The 12,094-nt window shown below is 46.1% G+C and overlaps 3 protein-coding genes across 7 annotated transcripts in view; 1 reads left to right on the top strand and 2 right to left on the bottom strand.

Annotated features, from left to right (window-relative positions):
* Positions 1-3,437: 3,437 nt before the first annotated feature.
* Egr (TNF superfamily member 12 eiger) lies at positions 3,438-10,010 on the top strand. 4 transcript variants are annotated; one of them, XM_076434278.1, is made up of 6 exons: positions 3,438-3,572; positions 4,238-5,331; positions 6,384-7,015; positions 7,295-7,406; positions 8,371-8,691; positions 8,768-10,010. In XM_076434278.1, the coding sequence occupies exons 2-6, from the start codon at positions 4,966-4,968 to the stop codon at positions 8,948-8,950; spliced, it is 1,614 nt and encodes a 537-aa protein (XP_076290393.1). In that variant the 5' UTR covers positions 3,438-3,572; positions 4,238-4,965; the 3' UTR covers positions 8,951-10,010. The 4 variants fall into 4 exon arrangements, 3 of the variants coding, with proteins under 3 accessions (XP_076290393.1, XP_076290391.1, XP_076290392.1); XR_013010061.1 differs by having other exon boundaries at positions 3,441-5,331; positions 8,768-9,502; positions 9,581-10,010; XM_076434277.1 differs by having other exon boundaries at positions 3,463-3,572; positions 4,082-5,331.
* Positions 9,077-12,094, bottom strand: part of LOC143214563 (armadillo repeat-containing protein 3) — a 4,318-nt gene continuing 1,300 nt past the window's right edge. Inside the window, exons 5-11 of the mRNA XM_076435777.1 lie at positions 11,673-11,985; positions 11,508-11,621; positions 11,232-11,462; positions 10,485-10,659; positions 10,273-10,379; positions 9,626-10,227; positions 9,077-9,251 (exon numbers count right to left, since the gene is read on the bottom strand). Of these exons, the coding sequence (XP_076291892.1) occupies positions 9,084-9,251; positions 9,626-10,227; positions 10,273-10,379; positions 10,485-10,659; positions 11,232-11,462; positions 11,508-11,621; positions 11,673-11,985 (1,710 nt within the window). The 3' untranslated portion in view covers positions 9,077-9,083. The remainder of the gene's footprint in view (positions 9,252-9,625; positions 10,228-10,272; positions 10,380-10,484; positions 10,660-11,231; positions 11,463-11,507; positions 11,622-11,672; positions 11,986-12,094) is intronic.
* Positions 10,615-11,439, bottom strand: LOC143213927 (uncharacterized). 2 transcript variants are annotated; one of them, XM_076434294.1, is made up of 3 exons: positions 11,309-11,439; positions 11,063-11,218; positions 10,615-10,985 (listed from the first exon to the last, which is right to left on the bottom strand). In XM_076434294.1, the coding sequence occupies exons 2-3, from the start codon at positions 11,198-11,200 to the stop codon at positions 10,746-10,748; spliced, it is 378 nt and encodes a 125-aa protein (XP_076290409.1). In that variant the 5' UTR covers positions 11,201-11,218; positions 11,309-11,439; the 3' UTR covers positions 10,615-10,745. The 2 variants fall into 2 exon arrangements, with proteins under 2 accessions (XP_076290409.1, XP_076290408.1); XM_076434293.1 differs by lacking the exon at positions 11,309-11,439 and having other exon boundaries at positions 10,617-10,985; positions 11,063-11,280.

Genomic DNA, 12,094 nt, shown 5'->3' with positions numbered 1-12,094 from the left:
GATACGTTACTGTTTTTCCGCGCAGCGCCTCTAGTGGCCATCCATCGTACGAAAAATGTTGGGCACAATCGAAGCACTGATCATTTGCCGTGTCAGGGACCAATCAGGGACCTGTAAACGTTATAGAGCTGACAACGTGAAAATCTGGAAAGATAATGGCGCCTCTTGTGGCGAAATTGCGTAGCTTCGCCCAGGGGTCTGTACAGCGCCACTTGACGTAGCGACGAAACGCTCAAACTGCTAGCCAATTACCGACGGTTGTTCATGTACCGACCTATCGATAACGTTTGGCTACCAGTTTGAGCGTTTCGCCGCTACATGAAGTGGCGCTGTACGGACCCCTGAACTGAGCAAATGATTCTTGCCAGAATCGCGTTGCCCCTTATGGCACAAACGGCAAAAATCATTTGCACTCGAATAAAAAGAAATATTTTTAGAAGACTCAGATTAAAGTTGGTTAATTAAATGGGTTACTATTGTTTGGTGATTATGACTGGCTCATATATTGTCATAACTAGACTCCGGATTTTATGCATTTATAATAAAAATGAGAAAATGCAATTTAAAACATAGTGAAAATATTAAATGATTTTGAGAGTATTAATAATATATTATTTTCGTCACATTAAAATTGTTAATGAAGAATATAGATTTATATTTAAATAGCTCCTGCATCTTGCAATTGATGCACAAACTTCTTATTTTGCATTAAACATCGGGAGTCTAGTAGTCTAGTCACAACAATACTGTACTTTTGATTCTGTTCACGTTCCATGCTCGTTTTGCCAGAAGCGACGCTGACGCGTGTCTGACCGGTTGTTTCACGTTTTTCTTGTTGCTCGCATACTGCTTCCGAGAACGCTACACTTGATTTTCCAGTAATGGCTTGCATTCGAGTGTCAAGTTTCTATCATCGTGTACCGACGATGACTTTTGCTGTTTGATATTTTATAGAAGTAGATGCTGATCATTGGTTTGTTGCGGCTAGAATGAGAAGAAGGAGGAAGCAGCCGAGGACAGGCAACATAATATGGCCCCTAAAACAGGAATTTGACTCCTAACCCCTGGTCAATTGCGGCGCTATATTTAGCCGAGAAGAGCACGCTGATCATCGATTCAGTGGCGTGTCGATCGATGCTCAAACACCCACGATCCACGATACACGCCTCGCAGATTCACAAATCTATTTATGTATATTTGTTTCCTTATTATCCTATTGAAGGAAGAGGTGGTTGTTTAAAGTGCAGCCAGTTAGAATAATCGTTTACGTTTACACGCACGAGAAAACAATTGACGGTGATTACAGCTCGTAATACATATCGCGTCGCCGGAAGTTGGATATCATTCATTTTCGAACGTGGGAGCTACTTTCGCAGCTTCTAAATTCATATGTTCATATCCAAAATAAACATGTTGGATTCTTTCAAATATAAACGACCGGCCAACTTCCGGGTACGAAGACATTCATGCCGTGTATTGACAATTTTATTTATTATGTATTTGTTCATGCTGAATTGTCATTTAAAAACCTGTAGAAAGGCGTTGCGCCCGGAGTATTTAAAATCGTTTTCTCGGTACTGTAATCGCAAGAAAGTCGTGGAAAAACCGTGTGGGCAGATCGCACGAAACAAGGAGAAAGACCGTATGAAGCAATTGGCAGTATGTTTCGGCTCGTTGAACCAGTAAATTGATCCAGATCACGAATTTTCGTCTTCCTACGCGGGAAGACTCAATTGCAGTGCTAATGGCACACGTGCGCCGCGGTGGTCGCACGGTGACTAATTACGCTCGCAATTGTAGAATTCCTGATAACGCGGTTGCGAAAGCGTAGGCATCTGACATTTGTGAACTCTTCTACGAATTGATAATCCCGAAGTTCGCTTCCACGTAGTATGCAGCGAGTTTTATGTGAACTCGCGAGGAGAGCCACTGGGACGAATTAATTACTGTCCAATTGCGCGCCTGTAGCTGGTAAACAACCTGTGGAAAGTGTCCAAAAGTTACACAATCAACGATCGAATAGCGTTATAGTTTACCTTTTACAATGACAAGCAACCTCGGTTTTCTTTTGTATCTTAGAAGTTTGTTAGGAGTATAACAAAGACGACAAGCAAAGATGCTCCAACAGATGCTCCATTATCCTCATCCCCAGACGGCAACAACCTGTGGAAAGTATCCAAAAATTACACAATCAACGATCGGATAACGTCTTTGGATAACGTTTAAACTTTAGCTTCTATCCTAGAAGTTTGTTAGGAGTATAACAATGACGACAAGCAAGATGCTCCAACAAATGCTCCATTATCCTCATCCCCAGATGGCAACAACCTGTGGAAAATATCCAAAAATTACACAATCAACGATCGAATAACGTCTTTGGATAACGTTTAAACTTCAGCTTCTATCTTAGAAGTTTGTTAGGAGTATAACGAAAGCGACAATCAAGTTCACAAATTTCCTGCGAGATAATCTTCGAGGGATGAAGAAATTTCTCGAAGAGGTTCTTACCAGCGTTCCCATAGCCGCGACGCGACGGTTCCAGGAGCCATTGTGTATCAAATTCGCTCTGCTCCGAAGGAATTCGGAATTGGAGATGTTGTTCCCCGGCATGGGTCCCTCGTTCACGATAGAATTCCACGTTGTTGCAGCCTTTCCTGGAACAAGCGTGCATTCTGAGAGAAATATGGCCAATAGTGGGCGTTCGAGTGATTCGTGACGAGACGGATGCAACGTCAACAAGTTGCAAATGAAAAAAATGCATGCTCATTTCGTTCGGGTCGCCAGAATCCACTTAAACTCGTATTAAAAATTCCTAGAAAAATATACTCTGTTCTGTTACAGAATACGCGTTACTTCCGTGAAACTCAGCGGACTCGAGCTCGAATATTAAATGTTTTCTTATGATCCAATCGCGTCGCTCTGTGCGCTTCGTAATTTTTAATTTAGCCATCGGACAGCAATCACTGGGTCAGCCTCAACCCAGGTTGCCGGCTGACTTTAGATCTGATTTTAGATTTTAGTTATTTGTAGTTAGACTGCGGATTTGATGCATTTATGATAAGAATGGATAGAGCAAATGTAAAACAGTAAAGACATTTGAAAAATATAGAAACCCTTCTGCATTATTTTTAACTCCTTAAAATGATTAAAACGAGAAAGAAATGTCTACGTGCATCCTATACCTTGCAATTAATCCAATCAATTTTTATTTTGCATTTATAAATAAGATAATGGGACTTTTTATCAGTTGGATCGAAGCGACGTAATTTCCCATTGATCCCGAGGGCTTTATCGATCGCGGAGGGCTATTGTACCGGTCGAGGAGGCTGCGTCTCGTCGATGGATCACTGATCTACGCCACTGAGATCCAGGGACGAAGGCGCTGCTGTAATCAACTCGAACATGTTTTCTGCTTCCGACACACGAGTTACGATCATCAGTATGCCCGAGTCTGTCGAGCACGTTGGTTGCTTCTTTCTCGTACCATTTCAAGTTCCTCTGTTCTTCGATTCAGTTTCAGTCAGATCGCCTTATCACTGAACCTGCACAGTGCCGCATCTGTTTACCGAACAGTAACTATCAGATCATAAGGATTTTTCACAAATATTGAAATCATCTCGACGACCCCAAGTCTTCCCCAACTGGAAAGGATTCACAGTCAAAATCGGGCACAGTGTTCCGAAAGAAAGCTAGCTGTACCAAATTTTGGTTTTTTATAACTTCAAAAAGCTGAAAACAATACGCCTGAAATTCTTTCGATCGTTGTACCGTTTTGAATCGCACCTATCTATTTTTACCGCAAGTGCGTAAAATCCGTTGTCTAGTAATTAGCAATATTTTTTGCTCGTTAGATTTTGGGTTTGGTCGAGCTAGTATGCTGTGCTCGAAACACTGTGTGACCGAGAAGACGAGTAGGGGAGACAAAAGCGAGTAAGGGTTCCGGTGGCGAGGGGGCCGAGGGGGTCGAAAGGGGGTCGAAAGGGTCGAATCTTCGATATTCTCTCGGCGGCGGTCCTGCTCCTCTGGACCTCCTCTGGACCTCCTCTGGCCAAGAAAAAAACCCACCGGACTGGTTTTAAAGAGGGCCAGGTCGAGGATGCGGGACATTTAACGTCTTGATCCTTGCGGCGCGCGGCATCCCGAGATCTGTGGGGTCGGACGAGGCGGCGTGCGACAAATCATTAAGGCGACAGATCATTTTCACGGGCGTACCTGACTGCACACGATTCATCCACAGAGGCTGTTGACACGATTAGCGGGCTAGGATGCTCGTCCCATGACAGTGGACCGCCAATGGAAGGAGAAAGTGCAAGCATGCGGAGCTCGTTACCACAGCTCATTTAGCGATTGTGTTATCGCCGAGGGGCCGTAGAGAAGCGAAGACGCGAACACGCCGCCAAACGCTTGAACAAGTCCGGCGGTCAAGCCAGTTGATAACAACTCGGCGACAGATAGCATGGACTTCGTCGACCTAATCGGTTCATCGGTGCTAGAGGAACGCGGCTCCTTGACTCGTTCGTAACCTCAGCTGACTTTGTGCGCGATTAGAGGACAGAATCTTCGGTGTTTAGATGGATCTGTAATTTTTCATGCGTTTATCTTCCTGCATGCTTCTGCGAAGTGCGATGTAAAGAGTCGGCTACCGTGTTCGGTCGGGCCTGTGTGTGTGTGTGTGCAGAGAAGAGGATCTTCAGAAGTTAGGCGATCGAGGACGACAGTGAAGGAATTGATCTCTCACGTGCGATGTGAGCTACCATCTGCCTGAGACCTCTACATACAAAGAAGAGGATATTCGGTGTTAGAACTTTCGGTGACTGAAGACGACATTGGATAAATTCATCTCTCACAATTATCTTTCAACATGTGCTTGCCGGATGTGATGTAAAAAGTCTCCTACAGTGTCAGCTACCGTCGGTCGAGATTCTGAGGAGCATACTCGGGTGAACTCGGAGAATCTTAATCAAGATGACTTCCGTGCTACCGGAAGAGGAGAGCAGAGTCGTGAAGCTGAAGCAGAAGCTGATGAACGACGTTCGGGGTAAAGAAGAGGTGCGCTCCTTCCTCAGCTTCTCGAGGGAGAACCTGAGCATCTCGCAGTCGGAGCTCGAACAGGGCTTCAACAAGCAGTGGTTCCGCCCTCGGAGACACACCGTTCTAAGCGTGCTCGCGCTTGTGATCGCTGTTCTCTGCTTGGGCCTGGAAACATGGAATCTGCGATGCTCTTTGACGAACGCGAGGCAGATCGAGGAGCTGAAGCGGGACGTGGAGACCTTGAAGCATCGGTTCCTCCAGCAAGATCTCCTGGACGAGCTGAAGGCGTTCGAGGAGCAGGTGAGTTACAATACAAATCGCTATAATTATATTGTTTTCAACTCTGTAAAGTTAGTCAGGTTGAAATGAATGTCTACGTAGCTCCTGTATCTTTTTATCCTGCCAGTCTGGTCGGTTTAGGAACGCAGAATATACTCGTTCTGCGATATGCGTACACCTCGCTAACAATTTCTCAGGTAACGAGATTTATTTATAACAGTGGTATATCGTTTCACTTGAACCACGGAGTGTCCTCCTATGTCGCTCTGGGAGTATCGTATCGCGGACAAGAGAAAACGGATCGTCGTGACGGTGGTCGTGAATTCTGATATTAATTACACGCAATAGCCCGAATCGCATGTAACAAAACGAGAAATCGGGTTATCGAGCGTGGTACGCGTGACACGAGAGGTCGGTGATAGGCCGAGGGACCACGTGCTCCTTGTTGGCTCCCTTAAACGGTTCGACGACCCCTCGATCGTGGAGAACACGTAGCTCGATCGGTCTATCGAAGCGATTATGCAATTCCCCGTGAAATCTTAACGATCTTAATGACTTCGTTCGTTTCCGAGTGCATTAAGAGGGTAGGCTCTAGCTTCCAGGATTGCAAGGGTGCGGGATGCGCCTTCCTATTTCTCTATAATGCAAAGATGGGGTTTTTCAGTAATCAAAAGCGCTGGATAAAAGACCAATTTAGGCCGCAATCGTCCTTAAAAGTCCTAATTTTAAATTTAGTAGTAGTATAATAGCACGTAGCTATTTTCATAAAGTCGCGACAGCTACATGCTGCGCGTAATGCAAATTACGCCTCGTAAACGTAAAAATAGAGCAATCGAGGCCTAAATTGATCTTTTATCTAGCGGTTTTGACTACTGAAAAACCCCATCTTTGCATTATCAAGAATTTAGAACGCGCATCTCGCACCCTCGTAATCCTGGAAACGACCTCCTTAATATCTTGCTCGAAGACTTCTAGTCCGAGATCGAAGCGAGGTATTGCTGTGCTTTTATCGTTAGCTTTATGCTAGGAGAGGAAGTATATACCTAAATGGATGAAAATAATTCTGAGTGCAGCTGTACGCCGGCGAGCCGAGCGACGAGGATGACGATGATGACGATAACGACGACGACGACGACGACGACGACGACGACGATGATGACGACCCCGGGGAGGCGGACATCGAGAACACAGACTACGACATCGCCTACGATGTCGGCAACGACGATAGTAGCACAGCTTCGTCGCAACGTCATGTCTTCTCTTCGACCATTCAAGACGCTCCACCGTTCTTCCCGTTCTCTCCGCCGAATTACGGGGCCAGGCCCTCCGATTTGCCAGATCACCCGTCGACCAACGCACCTGTGCCATCTCCACCGGATCCTTCTAGCGCTGATAAAGCCATGATGAAACTGTTGACAGCGGTGCGCAAGGCCGAGGTCAAGCATGGCCAGGAACCGAAGACGAATGCCCGGGACAGTGATCACAGGAACGCGGAGAAGGATCGTCACCTGGAAGAGCTAGATCATAAGAAGTCTTCCGAAGAGCAACGGGGCCAACCGAAACTGAGTACTAAACGGAAAAGAGACGTTCCAGGCGCTAAGGACACGCTGAGCCGGTTGCAGGAATGGAGAGCCGCTGTGAAACAGAAGCGCAACCTCGACGACCACGAGACCCCGAAGAAACCCAGCCGGACGAGACACGTCAGGTGCGGAAACATTTTCGCAAGATTGATCTTCAGTTCCAAGATCAAGCTTCTTTTAACACGTTCAATTAATTTTGATTGTGATGATCAAATTACTTTGCTTTTGTGGGATTTTTGGGGATTGAGTGTTCGGGAACTCAACTGCTTCCTTGGGAGTCTGTGACAAAAGTTTAAAAGAGGATTGATCTTGAATTTACAAGACGCAGGTCAATTTTTCGCAAAGGTTTTGTTTCTTGGTAACTGAAGAGTAAAATCGCAGCGTAATACTATTTCCTTCTTTAGGGCCAGGCACTCGTCCAAAAGACATTTCTCCCATTTCGCATCGGAAAATCAAGACGACTCGGATGTTGAGAACTATCAAGCGCAGCCAATGGACGCCCCGAAGGGCTTGCAGGTAATACGATGGCTAATCGTGCCAGTTGATTTTACGATCCGCCTGTTAGCGGCAACCCGGTGTACAGCGGTGTATTTGCATAGCTATCGCCACGCTTGCTAATGAAACTATCGAAGCACCTTTGTACAGGGTGTATAAAAAGTAATGGTCATCCGTTCTAGGGGTGAATCTACATCTCTGGATCGGTGGTTCTAAAATCATCGATCTGATTCGAGCGCGGTGGTTATAAAAATTTGTATAAGTACCTTGACATAAGTATTTTATAACCCTGGATTAATATTCTTATGTATAAAAATGGGTGTAAGGCATTCTTCCATATTTTACGGCTTCAAATTTATGATCCGAATGGGCACGATCATGTTCTGTCTCATCCACACGGTCGTGTGGATTTTAGTAGTAGGCTTTTGTCTATATGTAGTTCCACACAATCAAATTCTGCAAAAACTTTAACAGCTTATATCTCAATAACTATTTGTACGCGACATATGGTTTCTTTCAAGCTTTGTCTCTTCTGGATGAGTAGGTGTTGATGTAAAAAGAAACTTCACTTTAACAACCATTTTCTTTGTTATAAAAAATTTTGCGGCAAGTTTCTCTCACAAATGTCCACCGATCCAGCGATAGATTCACCCCTACGACGGATGACCATTACTCTTTATACACCCTGTACACAGTAGACTTGACCCGGTAAACTGCTGTGGTCACCAGTGACCGCTCAAAATTGACTTGCTTAAAAACAATTTATGACAAAAAAATGTATTTTAAACGTATTTTAAAACAGTACAAACATTATAGAAGAATTTTTCAACCGATTAAACATATCAAGAACGAAAATCAAGTTATTGCAGTAACCAAATCAATTATTATTTTTTATGCGAAAGAGCCATAAATAACGTAGCTGTGGCAACTTATGTGGAGCCATTTGTGTCCGCAGCCCCTTTAAAAGATCCATCTCTATTTGCAGGTGTCCGGGCACGCCCTCGCCGCTCACTATAGCGCCGATAGCAAGCTGCCAGGTGTGAGCGATTGCCGGCACAGATGCAGGAATTGCAATCTGACGGCGGTGGGACAATGTCACAGGGACAGGATATTCACCGCGTGGCGAGCCACCGATTGGATGCACGGGGCGCTAATGGACCAACACTTCAACATGCACGAGGACGGTAGTCTCATAATACCCAGGGACGGGCTATATTTGGTGTACGCGCAGATCCACTACGTGGACACGGTCCACGCAGCCGGATTCCGGTTGGAGGTGAACAATCGTGTCATTTTGCAGTGCTCGGTGAGTGAGAAACTCGTTCTCCGGCAATGTCCGGGATACGTCAGCGTAGAATATTTTTCGAATCGCACGATTCCAGGTGGCGAGAACCGGCACGAAGATCGACCAGTCCTGTTTCTCGGCGCAGGTGACGCTCCTCAGGAAGAACGATTCTCTGTCCTTGAAAGAGATCGAGGAGTCACCGCGGGGCGCCATACTCGAGGACATCGACAGTTTCCTTGGGGTAGTCAAACTCGGAGACATACACATGGAGATCCCATGACCGAGACGAGACTTTGAATAACATTTTTCTATTTTACCGCGGGATAATTTTACAAGGTGTTTCTTGATTTTCTACGATCCAAAGAGTGCGCTAGAGTGAGGGTGCGAAGAACAGATTTTGTAGAGGTTTTGCGTCAGTCGTAGCACACCCCTCGGCAAACCGCCTCCTGCTCGCGATACAGCCTCGCCCGACGACTGTTTATCGGGATCAGGTCGCCGGGCGAGTGCATTAAGTCGACGATGAAATTCGGCTTGAGCAGCTTCGACGGGAACGTCGTTCGACGACGATTCACGGATATCGAGTTCCCTTGCGGCTGTAGCTGTTGGAACCTCAAGAACTCTGGACACGTCGGGGTCCCCTCTATATAATGATGAAACGACGTTTCCTCGGCTGGCTCTTGTGTCTACAATGTTGTTATTTCATTAGCTTTTTATACGTTGTATAACCTCGGCAACTTGCTCACCAGCTGTCGACCTACGAGCCACTACCCTCACCACCGCGCTCTTAGTGGGAGTAGCGGTTCGAGATCCGCAACTCGTGAGCAACAAGCCTGTTGTATAGCATACAGGCTGTTCTATTCTAATTCCTGCCCGACTTCGATTGCTGTGTGAAAGTTTTCAAATAGAACAGCCTGTATAGCTGACCGGGAGCGTCCGATCAAGAAATCTCAGACATTACTTCGGGGACAGCTATCTCGATCCAAGCCTTCCCGTACTCTCCCCGTACCAAAGCAGCGGGTAGAAACACTCTATCCGCGATTACTTTAAACAGTAGGGCCCTCTCGAGGTAGGAACCGATCCGCAAGATCCCTAACGGTATCACGCTGGTCTCTATGGTCTCTTTGATCTCTTTTAAATGGATTTCTAGCTGATGGTCGATGCAGTTGACGAATTGATCAGGTCCCGACATTTGCTTGGCCACGAACTTCGCCAACATTCGAGCGCGCGATGCCACGTAGCTCACGTTTGTCAATCCCGGCTTTGTCTCGGATGCTCTGCGCGAACGATGTACAATGGTTATCGAAGAATAGTAAATAATATTTGTAAAACACTTTTCAAACGACGATGCGTACATGCGTTTCGATTCCGCGGCGACGACCATGCATTTAAATAGCTCCACGTAATCGTGCAGGCAATTGTCGGATGGCAAACGGCTAAATCTCGCGCCCATCTCTAGACTTTCTATCTGCGCGGACAGGAATATTCGAGGACGGACGACACTCTCCGCTCTTTCGGTGCTGATATCCTCTGCAAGATCGAGTAACGTGACTCGCGTCGATCACGACAGAATCGGCGACCATATACCTTCTATGCTCAGATGACGCAACGTATCCTGGGATTCCGACGCGTGGTTGACCGGGCAGTTGACTACGTAAATGGGATCTACTGGGCAGAACTGGAAACGGAAGATGTCGTCCAATATTGGAAACCTGTTTGCAATCCGGATATCGAGACAATTTCAGAAATACACGCCGGTTAAGAGCAGGGAGTCTACTGTAATCCGGTTAGAAGGTTTTGTAAGAATCAAGTCCTACGGGCAGATGTTTTTCCGTAGAGTGTAGAATCCATTCTGGGTGACGTCGTGTAACGAAAGTCGTCCGGTGAAAGCGAACTTGATTGGCAGGTGGGAGTCGAAGAGCGCGTCGATGCACGTGTTCCAGGACGGCACAATCTTCGCGGCGGAGCGGTTCTTCAGCATGCTTTGTTCGAGATATTTTCATCGGTTAGTTTCATCGAGAACGGTCGCGAATCTCTCGCTCTAATACCAAACCAAGGGTCTGGGGGGAGTTCGCTTACTAATTCAGATATCTAGCGTTCACGAAAGCGTCGGCCAGAACCGGATCCGCGCATAACAATTGAACGAGCTGGGCGGCTGCGCTCCTTGTTGGAACCGAGCTGACGTCGCATAACAAATTATATAATCTTCTTGGCCCGTGGCACTTCAGAAAAGCGGATCTTCCGATCCTGTCCACGCAGAGGATAGCGAGAGCGTTGCAGCAAGCGATCTTGTACTCGACCGTCGTTGGACATGTCAGCTGAAATATTATAAGCAACTTTCATTAGCGCTTACAATTCGCAAAAATGTCCCTATGCCTGCTGTCCAGAGGCTCACCTCGAAGGACGTGCATAGCACGTCCATAGTCTCCGTATTGACAATAGCACCGCGTAACGACTGATTCCTCCCTATCGTCGTTAGGCATTGGATGGCTCCGATCAAAATTTCTACGGGCATCTTCCCTGGTTGTTTCATCAGCCATACTAGATAATTCTGAAGGGTCATGAAACCGTTTCGTTTAGTTTATGAATTCTTTTAGAATCCCTCCTTTTCCTCAAAAAGAAAAATGATCTGTGACTAGACCTAATCGAAACAGCTACCTGGCCCTGCATGTCTAAGAAGTCTTGGCAATTCTTTATGTCGCAATTGAGCAGCTGGTTCAAAGCAAACATTGCTATCTGCCTGGTACTCCACTTGAATGATTCGTTTTTTAATATATCTAGGACACGTATATGTGCTTCTTAGGAAAGCGATTACAGGGGAACGTAGCTGACATCTATACCTAAAATATTTTTTATGCAATTGCTGGCAGTCAGTTCTTTGGCCGCTTCGTTATGAAGCGTCATCATGCCGATTCCGTGGCAACTGATCTCGTACAAGTTCGCTGTTACACTGACTTCGAGCGCGCCCAATAAATGATTCACGATACCATGAGCGTAGAGTGCCTACAGAGCAAACGAGCATCCAATCGAATAATAACATAGAAACAAGAACTTCGGAGTTTCGTCGAGCAAAGAAACATTTACCTTTCTACCCATAGGTGTGTGAGTAAGGCGAACTGCTACGTCCAGAGCTTCTATGAAGAGTTTCGAGTGCGCCGCGTCCTCTATATACTTCAGTATCTGCCCGATACCGCCTATGCTGTGTAGTAGCTCCACCGTCGCGGTGTTATCGGACGCCAAACAAAGGACCCTAAGTACCTCCGCGTGGAGATCTTGCCACTCGTCGTTCTGAACCAAGGGAGACGCAGAATTAAGGGGCTACATACACCTTGGTGAACAAAAAAAATTCAAGTTCCTAAAAATATTTTTATTCGATCGTAGTTTAAACTGTACTCCTGAAGTACATACTGAAAGTGTGTACTTCAAG

Source organism: Lasioglossum baleicum, chromosome 12, assembly GCF_051020765.1.
Source record: "Lasioglossum baleicum chromosome 12, iyLasBale1, whole genome shotgun sequence".
NCBI lineage: Eukaryota > Metazoa > Arthropoda > Insecta > Hymenoptera > Halictidae > Lasioglossum > Lasioglossum baleicum.
This window is presented reverse-complemented; position numbering and strand designations above follow the sequence as displayed.